Genomic DNA, 21,395 nt, shown 5'->3' on the forward strand with positions numbered 1-21,395 from the left:
ACTATGCAGCCATAAAAAAGGATGAGTTTGTGTCCTTTGTAGGGACATGGATGCAGCTGGAAACCATCATTCTTAGCAAACTATCGCAAGAACAGAAAACCAAACACCGCATGTTCTCACTCGTAGGTGGGAACTGAACAATGAGATCACTTGGACTCGGGAAGGGGAACATCACACACCGGGGCCTATCATGGGGAGCGGGGAGGGGGGAGGGATTGCATTGGGAGTTATACCTGATGTAAATGACGAGTTGATGGGTGCAGCACACCAACATGGCACAAGTATACATATGTAGCAAACCTGCACGTTGTGCACATGTACCCTACAACTTGAAGTTTAATAATAATAAATAAATTAAAAAAAAAAAAAAAAAAACAAAAAAACAAAAACAAAAAAAAAAAAAAAAAAAAAAAAAAAAAAAAAAAAAAAAAAAAAAATAAAAGAAGAACAGGGCCAAGTACAATGGTACCCCTGTAGTTCCAGCTAATTGGGAGGCTGAGGCAGGAGGACTGTTTGAGGCCAGGAGTTGAAGGCTGCAGTGAGCTATGATGGTGCCTGCGAGTAGTCACTGTACTCCAGCCTGGGCAACACAGCAAGACCCCATCTTTAAAAAAATAAAAATAAAGAGTTCAGGTAAGTGAGTCTCCCCCTCCCAACTCCACACTTTTCACTCTCCTGAAATTCTTCAGGAGACCCTAATCAACCACATAAAACAAGCAAAATGTAGAGATTATGTAAGATGTCTATTTTTCTTTCCATGCCCTTTTCTCCCCATTGAGTTTCATGGAGATCTGTGTGGCTACGGGAGGCCTCCAGAGATTCAGCAATGGTAAGAAAATATGAACACATTTTAAAAGAGGAGGGAAGAAGGAGGGAGGATTCCTCCCAAGAGAGTGGTGGCAACCTTAAAACTTGAAAATGTCTGTGAGCCTGGTTTAAATTTTTATGAACCATCTCTACCACACTGGCAGGGGGTGGGGGGTGGGGGTGGGGGACTTGGGTTGTCTTGGATCAAGACCCAGTGATGAGGTAAGCAACGTAGCCAGACTGGCTTGATCAGCAACTTTTAATCTCCCTGATGAGGGATGTTTGTCAACTGGAGACCACACCCACTAAAGAGAACTAATTAAGTTCTAGCGGCAACCACTAAGGTCATCATTATTACCAGGTGAGATCAGTTTCCCAAACATTCCGATCTTAAGACTCACATGGGGTGATTATGAAGACTGCTCCTTCAAAACCACTGTACCAGAATCTTCAGGCAGCCCTAGAAATCTGAAACCAGGTAATTCTTGATAGACAAGTTTGGGAAACACTATTTAGATCATGACATTACAGTATCTAAAAAGATCAAGAAGGGTCTTCTAGGTAGTGTGTCCTCCTTTCAAGCAATACTCTGTCTAATCCAGGAGGAGAACACTATTTTCTATACATAAAACTCTTCAGAGAACTGGCTTCCAGAATTTCCTTTCAGTATACATAAGAGTCTCAAGTCCTCAGAGCTTTCTCGTCCCTCTCAAATAGCTCAGGCAAAGGTTAAATCTCCATCCTTCTTCCAACCAGATATTTAAACAACAATATTTGTTACACAAGTCATCATACTTAAAGTTTTGTTAACTCACTTTGGAAAATATGTGAGGGCCCAGAACTGTGCTAAGCCCTCTGGTGCTCTGTTTAAGATAAAGAACCTCACTTATTTCAAAGGTCAGGAAGAAGAAAGAGAAAAGACAACCCACAGAAGGAGAGAAGCTATTTGCAAAGCATATATCTGATAAGAGACTTGAACCCAGAATATAAAAACAATGCTTAAAATTTAACAGTACCTAGACAAATAACATAATTTTAAAACGGTCAAAGGATCTGAATAGACACTCCTCCAAAGAAAATACACAGATGGCCAATGACATGGTTTGGCTGTGTCCCCACCCAAAACTCATCTTGAATTGTAACTTCCACAATTCCCATGTGTCGTGGGAGGAAGCCAGTGGAAGGTAATTGAATTATGGAGGTGAGTCTTTCCAATGCTGTTCTCTTGATTGTAATGAGTCTCATGAGATCTGATGGCTTTAAAAATGGGAGTTTGCCCGCACAAGCTCTCTCTTTGCCTGCTGCCATACATGTAAGACATGACTTGCTCCTTCTTGCTTTCCACCGTGATTGTGAGGCCTCCCCAGCCATGTGGGACTGTAATTCCATTAAACCTCTTTCTTATGTAAATTGCCCAGTCTCAGGAATGTCTTTATCAGCAGTGTGAAAATGGACGAATACAGCCAATAAGCACGTGAAATTATATTCATCATCATTAGTCATTAGAGAAGTGAAAAGCAAAACCACAACGAGATACCACCTCACACCCATTAGAATGGCTACAAAACTTGTACGCTTGTGTTCAGAATGGCATGATTTCCAACTGTCAAAAGTGGAAACAACACATCAACTGATGAATGGATAAATAAAATGTGACCCACCTAGTCAATGGCATACTATTCAGCAGTAACGAGCAATGAAGTACTAACACATGCTACTTCACGGATGAGCATTGAAAACATGAGAAAAAACGCCAGCTACAAAAGGCCATATTTTGTATTATTTCATTTACATGATATGTGTAGAACAGCAAAATCCAGACTCAGAAAACAGGTTAGTAGTTGCCTGTTATGAGGAACAGGAGCAACAGGGAGAGGTGGCAACTTATGAGTCCGGAATTTTTGGGGGGTTTTGTTTTGTTTTGTTTTGTTTTGAGACAGGGTCTCACTCTGTCACTCAGACTAGAGCACAGTGATGCAATCACGACACACGGCAGCCTCAACCTCCTGGGCGCAAGCAATCCTCCCGCCTCAGACTCCTGAGTTGCTGCAATTACAGGCACGCATCACCATGCTCAGCTAATTTTCAAATTTTTTTGCTATTAACGCTGTCTCACTATGTTGCTCAGACTGGTCTCAAACTCCTGAGCTCAAGAGATCCTCCTACCTTGGCTTCCCAAAGTACTGAGATTACAGGTGTGAGCCACTGTGCCTGGCCTGGGCTTTGTTTTTGAAGTGATGAATATGCTCTAAAATTAGCTATGGTGACAGGTGCACAACTCAATGAACATACTAAAAATCAATGAATCTACACTTTAAAAGGGTGAATGGTATAGTATGTGAATATCTCAATAAAGTTGTTTTTAAAAAGGATCCCATTTTATCTCCATGAGCCTCAATTTCATCCTCTGAAAATGGAGACACCACCTACTTTTCAATACTATAAAGGATATATAGGCCACGCACGGTGGCTCACGCCTGTAATCTCAGCACTCTGGGAGGCCGAGGCAGGCAGATCACGAGGTCAAGAGACTGAGACCATCCTGGCCAACATGGGGAAACCCCGTCTCTACTAAAAATACAAAAATTAGCTGGGTGTGGTGGCAAGTGCCTGTAATCTCAGCTACTCGGGAGACTGAGGGAGGAGAATCACTTGAACCCGGGAGGCGGAGGTTGCAGTGAGCCGAGATCGCACCATTGCACTCCAGCCTGGGTGACAAGAGCGAAACTCCATCCCAAAAAAATTTTAAAAAGAATATATAAATACATACAGATGCACACATGTGCACACTCACACATACTATGTTTCACATAGTACCTAGCCCATAATAAATACTAAATAGATGTCATTCTTTCTCCTCTTCCTATCCCCACGCTTTTGCATCTGATGTTTTTATGTTGTGTTTTTATGTTGTCTTTATGCCTTGATGTTGTTGTGTTTCCACCACAAATTACAAAACTCAAAATTAAAATGTATTTCAACAGAGGTCTAACCATGAGAATTTCACACTGCTATCCTCAAGATTACTCCTACATGGCTGACTCTGAAGAAATCCTGGAGCCTGTGAATGTGACTTTCTACCTTCCAGACTTGTCACTACAAAGTATTTGGGGATAAAGAGTACGACCTTTGTCTCCATTCCACGGGTTTATTACAGTGTTCCTTATAAGGAATACAGGCACCTTCACTTACCTATCTTTAAAACTTAGCACAATCCTTGCCAATATAGATGCTATTCAGGCATTTTTCCTGTCAATTTCATCTACACTGAAAATCAACTGGGCCTCCCAGACAGCCCCGCAGGTGTCCCCAAAACACCTTAGCTTTGATATGCAGCACTGCCCACCTGGATATTCACTGTGATGCTAGGCAGATTCAAAGAGGGCTAGAAATTAGGGAACCATCCACAGCTTGCAACAAAAAGTCAACTGCAACCGGCCGGGCCCAGTGGCTCACGCCTGTAATCCCAGCACTTTGGGAGGCTGACGGGGACAGATCACCTGAGGTCAGGAGTTCGAGACTAGCCTGGCTAACATGACAAAACCCTGTATCCACTAAAAATACAAAACAGCCAGGCGTGGTGGTACACACCTGTAGTCCCAGCTACTCTGGAGGCTGACACAGGAGAATCGCTTGAGCCCATGGTAGAGGTTGCAGTGAGCCAAGATCTTGCCACTGCACTCCAGCCTTGGCGACAGAGTGAGACCCCGTCTCAAAAAAAATAAATAAATAAAGAGAGGGAGAGAAATGACAGCCCAGGACAGATAATGCCATCTATTAAAAAAGCACTTTTGCTGTAAAGTAGCACTGTCTCATGTAGTAGTTACTAGTTGCCTGAAACTATTTAAATTATTGAAATTAAATAAAATTTAAAATTCAGTTCTTAAATCTCACTAGCCACATTTCACATGCTTAGTAGCCACATGTAGCTACTGACTATCTTATTGGACAGGGCAAATATGGGACATTTCCATCAGAGTAAAAGCTCTATTGAACAATGCTGATTCAGGCAGTAACTGCATTGATTCTATCAAGTTCACAAGTTCTGAGTTCCTAGGTACTGTAGTTTCAGTATTTGCTGATTGTGAAGTTTGACTCACACTAGTACGATCCAAGTGAGGTTTGCCAAGGTCAGTGGACAAGGATTTTTGGAGCGTACACTGAGCTCAGCACATGGTAAGCATTTAATATTTGCTGAAAGAACAAATGAATAGCATAATAATATCTGTACTTCAGTCTCTGCCTTGATACTGTCAGATATTAGCTCATGGAAAGCAATAGTTAACTTTTCTTCAAGAGAGATTTTTTATTTTTATTTTTGAGAGGGAGTCTCGTTCTGTTGCCCAGGGTGGACTACAATGGCACCATCTCAGCTCACCGCAACTTCCGCCTCCTGGGTTCAAGCGATTCTCCTGCCTCAGCTTCCCAAGTAGCTGGGATTACAGGCACCTGCCACCATGCCCAGCTAATTTTTGTATTTTTAGTAAAGAGAGGGCTTCACGGTGATGGCCAGGCTGGTCTCGAACTCCGCTGACCTCAGGTGATCCGCCCACCTTGGGCTCCCAAAGTGCTGGGATTACAGGCGTGAGCCACGGCACCCGGCCAAGGGAGATTTTTATAGAGAGAAATAAGCATCAGTAGGTGGGGAAGGCGGCTCTCAGACCTTTTGTAGCCACTAGAAATGAATCGGCAAAACATCAAAATCTGCCCAAAAGGAACTCTGATATTTAAACAAAGTTTCAGACTCAAGAAATATCTTGACTCTTGAAACACTCACTGCTTGCACCTTGTAGGGACATGAAGGCAGAGCCAGAGGAGACACTCTGGAAGATCAAAAAGCCTGCTGTCAATTTATCAGCATTTTTCCAATCTAACTTTGCCAGAAAATAATACAGTCACAAAGACAGCAGCCATCTAATGGCATCGTCTGTGTCATCACTCTTACACCTAAATTTCCCTTCTCCCAGTGTCCTATGACTCAATCTAAAACTGTGCCTATCAAATAACTTCTTGGAAAGTACAAGTTTTTGAAAATCTACATTCAAAAAAAGCATGTAAGTTTCCATATACAGAGAAAAGCAGTTCCACTGGCCCTTAACCAGTAATCTCCTAGAGGCCAAACAAAAGAAGCTATAGCTGCTTCCATTTAAATTTTCTGCTTCTCTTGTCCACAGACCAAATAGGCATAAGAAAACCAAGCTGCTCCATTTCTATAATTCACTTTTTCTTAGCAAAGGTCTGAGAACAGAAGGCTAGGGAAACAGGGAGCAGCTGCCGCCTGATCTTATGAATGCCCTGGGCTCATTCCCCATCCTCCTCCTTATTGTTTCAAGCTCCTTTTCTCAACAACCTCTAAGCCCCAGCTCATGGGAAGAAATAACAAGGAAAAGCAGTCTTCTCTGTGTCAACACCCACTGTGGTTGAAGCCTCGAGATCACTTCTCTAAGGTGATGCAATTAGAAATTAAAATAGGTGAGCCTTACGTTCCATTTTAATTTGTTGATCTGCTTTATTGTGAATTCCAGTTAATGACATATAACTACGTGGAACTCCTCACATGTGGTCCTATAGCGATCCTTTTAGACACCCCAGGGGTTTTGTTGTTGTCGTTGTTTAATTACACCATTTCTATCTCTTGAGCCAAACAACAAATCTGGTCCCACTATGAAGCCAACAAATGTATAAAATAATGGTTGATGATGAATTAGTCATCCAATATTCAGATTCCAAGACTCAAATAATCTAAATATTAGAGCCAAAGAGCTCAGTTTCTGCAACACACAGTGCTAACTTTCAGACATAAAAACAGAACAGTGGTTAAGAAACTTGGATGACCTTGGAGTTTAAAGTCTCAGCTCTGCCAGTTACTCACTGTGGGATCTTGAGTAGGTTCCTTAACCTCTCCCAACTTCAGAATGGAGATAATGACAGTACTGACCTCATGGGCTATCATGGGGACTAAGGGAGACAACCCAAGTAAGAACTCAATAAATATTAGCTGTGATTGTAAAAATGCCTCATGCCTGGAAAATATCACTTAAAACAAGCGTTTTCCAAAAGTTAGAACTTGGCCGGGCATGGTGGCTCATGCCTGTAATCCCAGTACTTTGGGAGGCCAAGGAAGGCAGATCACCTGAGCTCAGGAGTTCGAGACCAGCCTGGGCAACATGATGAAACCCCGTCTCTACTAAAAATACAAACATTAAGCTGGGCACGGTAGCGTGTATCTGTGGTCCCAGCCACTCAGGAGGCTGAGACCAGAGAAGCATTTGAGCCTGAGAGGCAGAGGTTGCAGTGAGCTGAGATCGCACCGTTGCACTCCAGCCTGGGTGACAGAGTGAGATCTTGTGTCAACAACAACAACAACAACAAAATCAGGACTTAACAGGAAACTTAAAAGAAAAGGCTGCTTTCTCAGAAGACCCACATGAAAATACTATGTAAGAAAAGAACACCAGCCTAGGTCAAAATGTTAATTTTCCCAGTTATCCTAAATCCCTAACTCCAATAATAATCTTTTAAAAATGTCCTTCCACATGTATAAATTATTCTGATTCATCTCACTGATGTATACTCAGAGGAGAGGGAATTTCAAACCATATGGCTGTTTGCTGCAAAGTAAGCCTCAAGGAGTGAATGGTCTTCCATGGCCACAGCCTGGCTCAGACATGCAGGAAGGGGAGAAGAGCGGGCGGATCCCTCACATCACGGGTGTCACCAAGAGAGAAAATGCTCTGCCACCTCTGTGCCCTGTAGTGTCAACAAAGTCCCTGCCCACTAGGCACCAACGGGGCCCAAGTTTGTTGACCTTCTGGGTGCAGTGAAAAACCTTTCTTTTGGTAGGGCAAACAAGCACTGCAGGGACTTGTGCTATTTTTATATAAATAAGATAGTACAAGCAAAGATTCATTATTAATGTTACGAGTTATGCCTTATTTTCAAATGAGGCATGGACATTTGGTAATTTGGATTTAAGAATAACTTGTTAACTACATGCTGCAAATTATCCTTTTTCTCCATGGTAAATTGCAACAGTCACTACAACACTACTTAATTTGGAGCTTGTGAAAAATGTCCTTGAAAGATGGTCAAAGTAACTCAGAAACACTCTTTGAAAAAATAATGCCACCACTTAAATTCTTTCCAGCAAATCTCTAAGTCTGCATACAATATCACAAACAACACAAGCTGTCAAGATACGGGCACTCCGAACAAACGCTCTGGAGAAGTTCACATGGATCCTGTACTCTCCTAAATGAAAGCCAGGCTGGTTTAACTGTAAGAGAACTGGAAAGAACTGAGAGGCAATATTCAAAGTGAAAACACCTCCACCCTTAGCAAAGGGAAGTCAAGGACCTCTGTGCTTGGCCCAGATGGTCTGGGAAGAACCCCTAACTGGTGAGAATCACAACAGCAGTAATTCAAGGTCAGACTAGACCCCCAGCCTCCTATAAGCCTGATTCACATACTGAACTCCACAGATTTTGGTCACCAGATTATTTTTTGACAGTCTGACTCAATCTCAGTCATGTCAGAATTCATTTCCAAAAATTGGAAACGATCACTATCCATAACTCACCTCCCAATCCAACCCAAACCCAATGACACACTCTTTTCGTAATGTTCAAATGACATTACCCCATGTAAACCTCAAACAAACCAGTCTTGAAGCCAAAGCAGATACACATTTTAATATTCGCATGGTTTTGCCTCAGCATCTCTTAACCAAGACTGCAATTAACCCATCACCACATTGGTGTCTTAGTTTTTGAATAATGCCTGACACATCACTCCTGAATTTCTATAAAAGAAAAAAATATCACCTCCAAAAGTAGTAGTACCATGGACATGTTTTTTTTCAATGTAATGCCACACTAAATTCCACTCAAATAATTTTCCATCAGGGTTGGCAAACAAGTATGTAAATATCAAGGTTTTAGAAAGAGGGCAGAGCCATTGATAGAAAGTACCTCTAAATTTTTCTTTTTCAATGAGCTAATTTCATCTTATTTCATTTTTTTATTTCTAAATCCCCAAGATTTACTAGCCTTGAAGAATTTCCAAGATTACCAAATTTTTTAAATTGCTAGCATCTAATTAAAAGCAGAATTCAATTGCTTAAGTGCAACGTACATAATAAGGTATATATTATTCTTTGGTCACCAATGAAATGAACAGTGTCAACAAAACTTTTTTTTTAAAGAAAACACACATTAAGATTGGCAAATCAAGCTTCTTATGCTAACATTTAAAAAAAAAAAAATTCAACCATGGAATTTTGCCTGAATAAGGTTATTTTAGCTTTGTAGTTGTAATCACTCTCTCACATTCAATGGCCAGGATAAGAGTGCTGATCCATTCACAGAACACACAAACAGATATTTCGAATGTGAAATGAAGAGTACGTCACTGAATAAGTAATACATAAAACGTGTCTAGGCGTAGAAACATCACATAGTAGGGCTAGAAGGCTCTGAACGAGCATCCACCTAATCCCCTCACCCTTCCAGGAAACTGTCACGACAGAGGTTAAATAATTTGTCCAAGACAGTGGCAAAAACGCACCCAGCCAGTGGCAAAGCCTCTAAGCTAGGTGTCCTACCTACTGATCCAAGTCTCTTCCTTGATACCACTCTACTCCTGTTGGTACAAACAGCTTCTATTAATGAAATGTCTAACAAGACAAATCACTTGTGGATGGATATAAAAAAGTTGTGGAAGGACATCCAGTCAGCCACTACAAACTGGTTGAAAAGGTGCTAATTTATTCTGCATTTGCTTTACTGGTGATGTTAAGCATGTTACACTTTCAATTGCTGAAGAGGAATTTCATGACTTTTTTAAAAGAAAATCTCTTGGTTTGTAAATACTCTCAGAAAAGAAAGGATCATTTCTTGGAAAAGGGTAGAAAGTGAATTTCCTTTCCTTCAGCAGGGAACATCCTTTCCCTCACATCTCACAAAAATCCAACCAACCCCTCCCTTTCAAGGTCCAGCATAACTGCCAGCTCCTCTCTGAGAACTTCCAAGCCCGGAGGCCAGAAGCTTCCTCTGAGATCCTCCATGGTAGCCTACCCGTAAGTCTCTCCTAGGAAGCTCTCAAGCACGCTCCTTGAAAGCAGAAATCCCATCCTGCTCACCTGGTTACCGGGCTTTGCAAAATCCTTTGCACATACTCAATTACAATGAATGCATTGAGGCATTTGTCGCCAGAATCCCACTTACAGTAATTTTCCAGATCTCCGTCTTCCCTACACCAACACCTGGACCCACTCAAGAGTTATTCTGGAGCGGAAATCCTGGATCCCACTGTCGGGATAACCAGTGTCTAGAAAATGCAATCGCGGTGCCCATTCCATTCTCTGCCTAGTGGGCGTTTAACATCCTTTGACATAGAGGGGAATGGCAAAACGAAACATTTATTATTTAGATCACCAACAACATTCTAAACCCACGTTCTCTAATAGGTGTGAATGTGTTTAAAAAAAAAAATCCGAACATCTTTCGCCAGAACTGAAAGCTGAAAACAGCGGATAAAGTTAAATGCATATAAAACAGAATGACTTAAACATCTGTAAAAGCTCCTGGGAATTGCACCGAATAATCTTCCCTTGTCTATTTGCTCGCTCAATTCAAGTTTGTTTAGTTTAGGTTTTGTTTTCTCGTGTTTGTTCTTTTTTTTTTTTTTTTTTTTTTTTTTTTTCTGACAGAAACGTGATAGTCCCTAAATACAAGCTGACTGGGCAGAGGAAGATCGACATATGAGGTCCTCTTTCACGTTGCCTTCTTTTGATAGCTTTTCTCCCACGTCTGAGGTTTTCAAAGCAGAGGGATGAACTAAAACCCCTAAACCTTAAGACCACAAAGTTGACCCTGCTGGGCTCCTAACAAACACAAAGCAAGCAAGCGCGAAGAGGAAAATCGTACCCAGCACCTATCGAGACAGCAGAAACCCAGGTGGCCCCGGGATGCTGGGGGACAGAGCGGCGACAAAGCAACACAAACCCCACGTCGGACAGCTGCGCCGCGTGCGCCCCCCGCGCCCGCGCCCCGGCCCCGGAGCTCACCGCGGCGCTCCTTCCTTCCATCTTCCATCGCCCGCCCGGCTGCGCGCCGAAACCGCCGCCGGGCGCTCTGGGGCCGCAGCCTCAGGGCGCGAGTGCCGGCGGCCAGCGCCGCGTGCTCTTTGTTGGGCTCCCGGGGCGGCCGAGCGGCGGCAGCCCGCGCGCACCCTGGCGGAGGCTGGCGAGGCTGCGAGCCCGCGGCGGTCGCCCGCCCGGCCCCGAGTAACGTCAAAGCGAAGGCGGCGCGGGCGGGGCCGGTGGTGGCGGGCCCGGGGGGCGGAGGGCGGAGGGCGGAGAGGCGGGGCCGGCGCCTCGGGGAGGGGGAGGGGGCAGGGCCTCCGAGGCGGAGGCGGGGTCTCCAGGGCAGGGCGGGGCCTCCGGGGGAGGCTGGAGGCGACCCCGACCCTCGCAGTGCAGCCCTGGGTCGGCCTGGACCCTCCGCTGCCTCCCGCAGCCGCGCGCCCGCCCTGGGCCCGGCCTCCAGCCCGCGAGCGGAAACCTGCCTGTTGCTTTGTCTTCTTCCTTCACAGTTTTCCCACCCTGAGAAAAGTGAGAGGTGCTTTCCCTGGTGTTTCCTCTCAGGAAGGGCCGTGTGACTGGAGCCGCGAGTTGGGCGCCGTCTCGCCGGGGCCCTGGAGGTACGCGGGCTTCGGGACACGCACCTAGGCGTCCCTCGGGGTCCCGGCCTCTCTGACCCGGCTCCCCCGGCACCGAGCCGCGGCCGGAGCCTTTAGTCTCGGGGACCTGTCGAGCCCTGAAAGATCCATTTCCCCCTGAGGCGAGTGCCCCCAGGCGCCCCACAGCCTGGCCTCGGGACTGTCCCCACCGACAATGCGTGCGCGGGGAGAGGTCACTTAAAACTGCATTTTCGATCATTAGCGCCTCGGACCCGCACCTTTTTTCCTCCGTTCTTTGATCTGTGCCGCAAAGGCAAGGGCTGGAACGGCGCCCTCCCCTGGTACAGGGACGGAGAGACCTCAAATCCGCCCTGTTTACCTCCTGGGAGGTCCGTTCAGTGGATCCAAGCACCTAAAGGCGGAAACTGTGTGGCCGGCTACAGGGTGGTCCCGTGTATGTGTTACCGCCTTATTGTTCCAAAGAACAGTCTTTTTCAAGTGACAGGTAGAAGATGCCCCAATAACAAGAAGTGACTGACTTGGCCAAGCTTAGAGATGGGAGTGGAGTCAGGTTCCCTGGTGACCCCACGATCCCGCCCACCATGCCAGCATAGGCGGCCTAGTGACCATAGCTGAGATGCACCAAGGCCACGAGTCACCCACTTTGCCTTGGCTGCCCCATCTGAATCTATCAAAGGCAGCCTTGGACACCCACCAGAGGAACCAGCATGAGGGAGTATATGCATTTATACAAATTCACTCCAACTTCAGAAACACGTCCACAACTCGTGCTCCCCCTGCCAGAGCAGCAGTGTGAGCAGATGTGTAGGTTTGGAAGCACCCCAGTCACTTGGGCATTGATATGGTTTGGCTGTGTCCCTACCCAAATCTCATCTTGAATTGTAACTCCCACAGTCCCCAGTTGTGTGGGAGGAACCCTGTGGGAGGTGATTGGATTATGGGGGCGGGTCTTTCCTGGGCTCTTCTCGTGATAGTGAATGAGTCTCACGAGATCTGAAGATTTTAAAAATGGGAGAGCTTGCCCCACAAGCTCTCTCTTTGCCTACTGCCATTCCCGTAGGATGTGACTTGCTCCTCCTTGCCTTACGCCATGATTGTGAGACCTCCCAACCATGTGGAACTGTAAGTCCAATAAACCTCTTTCATTTGAAGATTGCCCAGTCTCTGGTATGTCTTTATCAGCAGTGTGAAAATGGACTAATACAGGCATATTTCTCGTTTGTGATCTCCCTTTACCCTTGCGTACATACCCTACAGACAGTCCTGGTGTGCCTATTCCCAGTCAACTCCTGCCTTCCTTGAACCTTGGGGTCTGATGGTTTTGTTGGCAAAGCATCAAAAGTAAGACCGAGTACAGAATGTAGTTGCTACCCTGCGGCTTGACCACTGGCCTACTGGCCTTTACCTGGGAAATTAACCAACTCATAAACAAAAAAAATAACTAATCATATAGGAGGCAGGGTGGACATAGATTTACGTGATATTTCTAGTTAAGGGACTTGGGCATAGACATCTATAATCTGAGCCTCTGTTTCCTCATTTATAAAATTGGGTTAATAATGCCTTACAGAAGTGTTATTAGCGTGATAAATTATGGAAAACTCCTGGCTTATAGTGAATGTTCAATAAAGGAGCATTTCAAAAGCTAAGCCACAGAAATGTGTTTCCCATTTTCATTGCAAAGGGAATTTTTAATTGGTTTTATCCCTGAAGCCAAAATATTTTAAAATTGTACTTATAAAGCTGATCACATGTATTAAATAATCATTCATTCGTCCTGTTATAAATAAAGGTAAAATGGTTAGGGGTTCTGATCATCATAAATTAGCCAGTGTTACCACTACTAAGGCAATGAAGCCTAAAGCAAATCAAATAAACATTGACATTTCGTTTTGCCAGCATGTATTTTGTGTGTAAATATTTTGTTAGGCTTTTGGAAATATTAAAAATGAAGTAAGAATCCCCATTTCTGCTATCATAGCCCCCAGTGCTCAAGTTCAGTGTGAGAATACACAAGCTCCCGCCTTGGTAAAAAGAGAAAGGAGGCATGCAGACCACCTAGGCATGGGCTAGTGTATATTTATCCAATAACATATTCCTCCCCCACCTCTTCCCATGAGCCCTAATGTATGTGGTGTGGAAAGAAAGACTATATAGTAGGCAAGACATTATATACTGCAGGTCAAAAGAAGAAATGAAAAGGAAGATGAAATTCCATCATGTATTATTCATGCATACAGTTAATCCTTCTTATTTCTGAAGTTCACTGAATAGCCCAGATTATGGAATATTTATTTTTTTAGTACAACGTGAATGTTTATTTAGAATGACAAAAATCTCAAATACAAATTTCTAAGAGTTGACAAATCCCACAAACATCACCAAATCCAGAAAAGTCACACAATAGTTTTATCTACTGCCCTCATAATATTTTCTATTAATAAACTTCCTAAAACACTTCAGTAATATTTTTCTTCACCTATTTTCTGCTGCTATAAGAGAATACCGCAGACTAGGTAATTAATAAAGAAAAGAAATGAATCTCTCACAGTTCTGGAGGCTGGAAGTCCAAGAGCACAGCAACAGCACATGGCAAGGGTGGTTCCATGGTGGACAGCATCACATAGCAACTGAGCACAAGAGACGGGAAGCAAATGGGGTCCAAACTTATCCTTTTGTCAAAAGCCCGTTCTCTGAATAACTGACTTACTCTCTCAATAATAGCATTCATGAGAGCAGAGCCATTATGACCCAATCACCTCTTACTCCTGTTACAATGGCAATTAAATTTCAACATGAATGTTGGCAGGGACATTCAAGCTATAGCTATACTTTTTCTTCAAGTGTTTTGGCTACATACTCTTTATTTATTTATTTATCTATTTACTGAGACAGGATCTCCATTGCCTAGGCTGGAGTACAGTGGTGCAATCACAGCTCACTGCAGCCTCTATCTCCCAGACTCAAGTAAATCGCCCACCTCAGCCACCCAAGTAGCTGGGACTACAAGCACCACCACCAGGCCTGGCTAACTTTTCATTTATTTATTGTAGAGATGGGGTCTCCCTATATGGCTAGGCTAGTGTCCAACTCCTGGGCCTCAGCCTCCCAAAGTGCTGGGATTACAGGCATGAGCCACCATGCCCAGCTTAGCTACATATTCTTGATCATCTCATTGGAAAGATTTTTTTAAACAGCTTTATCAAGATCCAATTCACATACTACACAACTCACCCATGTAAAGGGTACAGATCAATGTGTTTTAGCATATTCACATCACAGAGTTGTGCAATCATCACCAGAGTCAATTCTGGAAATTTTTCATCATCCCCTAAAAAAACCCTATCCCCACTGGCATTCGCTCCTCTTTTCCCTCCAAACCCCTCAGTCCCTGGCAAACACTAATTTACTTTCTGTTAGTACAGATTTGCCTATTCTGGACATTTCATATAAATGGAATCATAAAATATGTGGTCTTTGTGACTGACTTCTTGCACTTATCATGTTTTCAATGCTTATCCATATTGTAGCGTATATCAGAACTTCATTTTTTATTGCTAAATAATATTCCATTGTGTGGATAGGCCACATTTTATTGATCCACTTATGAGTTGATGGATATTTCAGTTGTTTCTACTTTTTGGCTGTTAGGAATAACACTACTACAAAAATTTATGTACAAGTTTTCATGTAGATGTTATGTTTCCATTTCTCTTTTCAATTCTACCTAGAGTAGAATTTGTGGGTTATATCATAACTGTATGTTTAACTTTACTTCCAAACTGTTTTCCACAGTGGCTACACCACCGCACATTCCTACCAGCAATGTATGAAGGTTCTAATTTCTCCACATCCTCACCCACACTGATTATTGTTTTTGTGTTTGATTACAGCCAGCTTAGTGGGTGTGAAGTGGTAGATTGATTTTGTAACATTTTCTATGGGTTGAGTAGATAGCCCAGTCTTTTCTCTAGCGTGGTTGATCACAATTTTGTTATTGACATTTCAGAAAAGTCCCATCCTCACATTTATTATGATAATAACATCTGCACTTTTAATATGTTTTCAAATTTTGGAAGACCTCTCAAGTTTCTTTCATATATAACTGTAGGATTTCAGGGCATTTCAAGTTTCTTCATGCAGTGATTAATATTAAATGCTCTTTTTTTTAAAAAAAAAGTGAGGCATAAGGGATCTTTCTAAGATGATACAAGTGTTCTATTTGGGTGATGTTACATTTGTGAAAACTCATAGAATTTTACACTTAAAACCTGTGCATTGCTCGTATATAAATTTTACCTCAATAAAAGAAAAAAACCTATAGTTGTGAATCAAGAGAAATGTTCCAATAGTCAATTCATTGTTTTAGACCGAAAGCTCAAGAGATATGTAAATGTGTGTGTGCATGAAAGCACGCAGGCACTAATAAATCTGAAGCTGAAAACATCTTGCAAGAGGTAGAGGTGGAAAACCACTTGGAATTTGGGGATTAAAGATAGAGGTATTGATCCCAAACCAGAGAAAATCCTTTTCTTGAATCAAGTGTGTCTGAACATCTAAAACTTGACTACCCAAGTCTATCCTCATGAGAGTCAGAAGATAAGTTTCTTTTCTCTTTCGAGACAGAGTCTTGCTCTGTCGCCCAGGCTGGAGTGCAGTGGCACAATCTCGGCTCACTGCAGCCTCTGCCCCCCGGGTTCAAGCAGTTCTCCTGCCTCAGCCTCCTGAGTAGCTGGGACTACAGGTGCACACCGCCACACCAGGCTAACTTTGGTACTTTTAGTAGAGATGGGGTTTCACCATGTTGGCCAGGATAGTCTTGATCTCCTGACCTCATGATCTGCCCACTTCGGCCTCCCAAAACGCTAGGATTACAAGCGTGAGCCACTGCGCCCAGCCAGAAGATAAGTTTCTTATTCCCGGTGAAAGCCTAGGGAATTTACTTAGCTCTGGAAATAAATGCCCAGCAAAAAAAAACAGAGATGGAAGAAATCATGAAAACAGATGAGTTCCCCAGGCTTCAGGTTAATGCTTTTAACTTCAAACTCATCAACTCATTTTTTTTAAATCTCTATTATGAGTTTTGCCATTTCACAGATGTGAGTCATTTCACATCAAAAAAGAAAAAAAACTAAGTATTTTTCCATTGTGATCTATGGCTCACTCCTCTTTATTATCAATTCCCAAACAATCCATGAGTCTTAAAATATGCATTTAAAGAAAAGGGTTTTTATTTTAAATACATAAGCAACTCTAACCTCTACAGTATTTTCAATAAGCGGGCTGCCTACAACTGCTTAAGTGCACAGATAGGATGCCTTGTAAATCATATAACAACTGCATACAAACCACTGATACATTAGAATAGAGAACATAAGTGCCGGTCTTATTTATTTGTTGTTGTATTCCTAGCTTCTAGAACTGTGCCTGGTCTGTAGTCGAGGCTCAACAGAGAATTTTTGGAATAAAATTAGCCACTACCCAAGGCAGAAATAGTCAACATACCTAAAATCATGATGTGCTTGGATTTCAAAAGCTCAAGGTGAAGCTGAGAGAATATGTCTGACACAAAATTCACCATGGCATTTGCCTGGTGGGACTCGACCGAATACTGAGTATATGCTGGGTGGATGAGAGGGATGGGAGACAAGAAGGAAAGAGAAGAAAGGTGGTTCATGTGCTTAGCAGATGGAAAAGAATGGAGAAAAGAGGAAAACTAAGGAGGGAGTGTAGTAAGTGCACAAGAAATGTTAGACCAGAGGGTGGTCCAAGGCATAAGGTAGACTCAGCTCACCTTACCCCCAAGACCCAAATAACTTAGGTTAAGTCTCTATAATAAAGGTTCAGTTTATTTTTTATTATCCTTCTTATGGGTAGTTATTCTTTCATTCATTCATGTGACAAATATTTTTCCAACATCTACCACGGGCTAGGAATAGTTTACTGACTCTAGCGGAACACAAAGCATCCCTTCCCTCATGGAGCTTGGGCAGACAGAAAATAAGCAAGATAAGTAAATATATATGATGTTATATGGTGCTGAGTGTCTTGGAGAAAAACAAAACAAGGAAAGGGATAAGCCATAAGGAGTATAGCATCAGGAGAGTAGATGGTTGCAAAGGATATTGAGAGAAGGCTTCACTGAGAGGTGAAATTTGAGTAAACACCTAAAGGAGGTGAGGGGGAAAGCCATGCAAATATGTAACTATAAGTGCAAAGTCCCTGAGGTCTTGCCTGGTGTGTTTTGAGCACAGCAAGGGGTCAGTGCGCCTAGGGCTGAGTGAGCCACGTGAAAGGTAGTCAGAGATGTCATAAGTGGGACCTTATAGGTTGTCGTAAGGATCCTTAACTGCCCTTGGTAGATTTTGAGCAGAGGGGTAGGATGATTGACTTACATTTTGCCAGAATCACCCTGTATTATGTGTTGGAAGCAAGGAGGTGAATAAGGAGGCTACACAATCCAAGCAGGAGATGATGGTGGCTTGGGCCAGGGTGGTGGCAAAGAAGGAGGTAAGAAATGTTGAGATTCTGGTCATAATTTGAAGACTGAGCTGACAGAATTTGCTGAAGGGAGAATGTACATTATAAAAGAGAGTCAAAGATGACTCAAGGGTTTGGGACTGAACTACCAGAAAAATGGAGTTGCATTAACTAACTGGGGAAGACTGTGGAAGTAACAAGATTTAGGATGGGAGATCAGGCTCTAATTTTTGGACATGTTAAGTTAGAATTAACTTTTCGACATTCAGCAAAGGAGTGCCAGGCAAGCCACTGGATATACAAAACCAGACTTCAGGGGACAGGTAGGAGTGGGAGCTGTAACAGAGAAGATATTTACATCTGTGAAACTGAATGAGATCACCAAAGGAGTGGATGACAAAGAGAAAAGAGGAGAGCCTAATGCACTCCAGTGCTAAGAAATTAGGGAGATGAGTAAGAACATGCAGAGGAATCTGAAACGAGCAGTCAGTGAAGTAGGAGGAAAACGAAAGAATGTTCCTTAATGGAATATTTTCAGATTATTTTTACATGAAACCTTTTCCTTTCTACAGTTTTCAATCAGCAGTGTCTGCATTCTGCTCTCTCCCTACCTCCTGCAATCATCACTTCTCTTTTTATCAAAACTGTTCTATTATTTTCAGGAAGAATGAAAGAGATAGTGCTATATGCCTGTAATTCTAGCAATTTCAGGTCGTCTCAAGCTATGTTTTATGCCCAACCCAGTGTTACTAATACTCCCAATTTTTTTTTTTTTTTTTTTTGCGTAAATAGTTACTTCTGGAATTAACTAAAAAGACAGATTTGGTTAATATACAGGTTTCCAAGCTGACAGAAATTAATTTATATTTTATTTGTTTTTTTTTTTTGTTACAAAAAACAAAAACATAGCTTCTTGGAATTGTAAAGAGAAAATCTAATGAAATCCACATAAGTATTATAACCAGGATTTTGAATAAGTTTCATTCCTGGTTGACCAAAAGTGTCTGCTGTGATCCTTTTATTCAGTGGCAGAAACTTTCCCCTGACATTATGTGAAAACTTTGCAGGCCCAGTTATTCAGATCACTTGTAGGTTCTCTGAGCATAGTGTCAACTCAGTAATTAAACTATGCAGTCCTTAAACTTGACTTAGCATTAAATTTTCTCTTCTGCTTCAACTGGAAGAGTGCAATGTGAAAGAGAGGGTGGGTAATACATTAATCTGTTTTTGTTACTATAAAGGAATACCTGAGACTAGTTACTTTATAAAGAAAAGAGGTTTAATTGGCTCAAGGTTCTGCAAGCTATACAAGCATGGCACCAACATCTGCTCAGCCTCTGGTGAGACTCAGGAAGCTTATAATTATGGCAGAAGGTGAAGCAGGGGCAGGCATGTCACATTGTGAGAGCAAGAGAAGGAGAAGGGTAGGGGGGAGGTGCCACACTTTTTAAAACAACCAGATCTCATGTAAACTCAAAGTGAGAACTCACTTATCACGAAGAGGATAGTGCTAAGCCATCCATGAGGGATCTGCCCCTATGGTTCAGTCGCCTCCCACCAGGACACACCTCTGACACTGGGAATCACATTTCAACATGAGATTTGGAGGGGACAAACATTCAAACCATGTTAAGTGGGGGTCCTGTATTCCTGTTCCTCAGTCTTGTGTACCCACTGGAACGTTTCTTCCTGCTGAGCCTTTCCCTCTCCCACCCACTCTGCTGGGTGGACCCCAAGAAGATAGACTCCATGCCGACTCTATTGCACGTGGCCCACATCTGGTCCACAAGAAACACTCACACATGCCCCTTGCCTCAGCCACTCTGGGAGTGTGGGCTGATCCCAACCACAGAGCAAGGGCTTCCCTAGTCCCTCTCCCAAAGTGGTTGGTCAGCCCTCTCTCACTCTAGGTTTCATGGGAAGAAGCAGTCTCCATTGGCTTTCTGGAGCATGAATGAGGCTACCATCTTCAGTGTTTTCCAGTTACCAGGAACCATTTGGGATTTCTCCAAAATGTCTCTTTGAACTCCTTTTACTAGGCTTGGGGCTAGAGAGTAGCACCCAGCTCTCCTCCAATGGAGAGCAGAGTCAGGCAACAGCTCTCATCACCATCTCCTCATGTTCTCCTCTTATTAGCACTTATTTTTATAGTTTTGATCTGACTGATAAGGGATCCCAGATTGTGGAACAAAGTTTCAAGACTATTTTTTTTTTTAAATCGGTACATGGGGTAGATGTTGTCCCAAATCCACCTGGACATACTTTGCTGTGTATTATGTTGTCACATCAGTAGCACCCAAGACAGAAGGGGTCCCACTCTACCATCTTCTCATACTTCTTAGCTTGAAAGACTCACAGCATTTTGTTTACTCACTATAGATATATGTGCACATGGGATATCAAGTTAATCACCTCCATCATAGAGTCTTATATTTGAAGGTAATGATTCTGAAAGATTGAAGAGATGTCCTTTGTGGATAGATATTGCTGAAAACAATCCTCCATCCACATCTAGCTCAATCATTTACAAACACATTGTGAATACTGAGGCACTTTGTATTTCCTATTTCTCACAGCTGTGCTGTCCAATTCCATAGCTAGTAGACTAGGTGGCCATTTAAATTTAAAGGGATTAAAAGAAAATTAAACTTAGAATTCATTTCTCAGTGTCACTAGCCATATTTCAAGTGTTCAGTAGCCATAAGTGGTTAGTGGTGGCTATATTTATATATTTATTTATTTATTTATTTATTTATTATTTCTTTAGAGACAAAGTCTTGCTCTGTCACCTAGGCTGTAGTGCAGTAGTGCAGTCATAGCTCACTACAGCCTCAACTTCTATGGACTCAAGCGATCCTCCCACCTCAGCCTCCTGAGTAGCTAGAGACTACAGACATGCATTACCACACCCCACTGAATTTTTAAAAAATTTTTTTGTAGATAAAAGTCTCACTATGCTGCCCAGGCTGGTCTGGAACTCTTGGCCTCAAGTGATCCTCCGGTCTCAGCCTCCCAAAGTGTTAGGATTCCAGGTGTGAGCCATTGAGAATGGCTACTATATTTAGACAGTGCAGCTCTAGAATGTTTCCATGAACACAATTCTATTGACAGCACTGCTTCATGGTTTTTGGCAGATGGAATACACCAGATAAAAGGCAAATGGAAGTTTGGTCCCAAGGTATCACATGATTGCACGGATTTATTTTTCTGTGAGTGTAAAGCTTTTTACAGCACTATGTACTGTCCTGTACTGATTTGACCATTAAAAACAAAAACCAAACCTTTTCCTAAGTACATAGCTGCAGCTGCTTTTCTGGTTCCTGCTTGAAAACTTATCATCTTCCTACTCTATCAGAAAATGCCTTACTATCAAAATAATTCCTGTAAACATTTGAGGAGAAAGTCCC

The 21,395-nt window shown here is 42.7% G+C and overlaps 1 protein-coding gene and 1 long non-coding RNA gene across 4 annotated transcripts in view; one reads left to right on the forward strand and one right to left on the reverse strand.

Annotated features, from left to right (window-relative positions):
* PSD3 (pleckstrin and Sec7 domain containing 3) overlaps positions 1 to 21,395 on the reverse strand; it is a 555,746-nt gene that overhangs the window by 471,832 nt on the left and 62,519 nt on the right. Inside the window, exon 1 of one of the 3 annotated variants that reach the window (XM_007961789.3) lies at positions 10,874 to 11,077. The exons of the other annotated variants lie outside the window; for them this stretch is intronic. Coding sequence (XP_007959980.1) covers positions 10,874 to 10,894 — 21 coding nt within the window. The 5' untranslated portion in view covers positions 10,895 to 11,077. Of the gene's footprint in view, positions 1 to 10,873; positions 11,078 to 21,395 lie in introns of those variants that run through there. 3 annotated transcript variants of the gene reach the window in all.
* Positions 11,226 to 12,659, forward strand: LOC140712294 (uncharacterized). The gene is made up of 2 exons (XR_012093822.1): positions 11,226 to 11,508; positions 12,569 to 12,659. It is a non-coding gene; the product is annotated as an uncharacterized lncRNA (long non-coding RNA).

The sequence above is a fragment of the Chlorocebus sabaeus genome, chromosome 8 (genome assembly GCF_047675955.1).
Source record: "Chlorocebus sabaeus isolate Y175 chromosome 8, mChlSab1.0.hap1, whole genome shotgun sequence".
Lineage (NCBI taxonomy): Eukaryota > Metazoa > Chordata > Mammalia > Primates > Cercopithecidae > Chlorocebus > Chlorocebus sabaeus.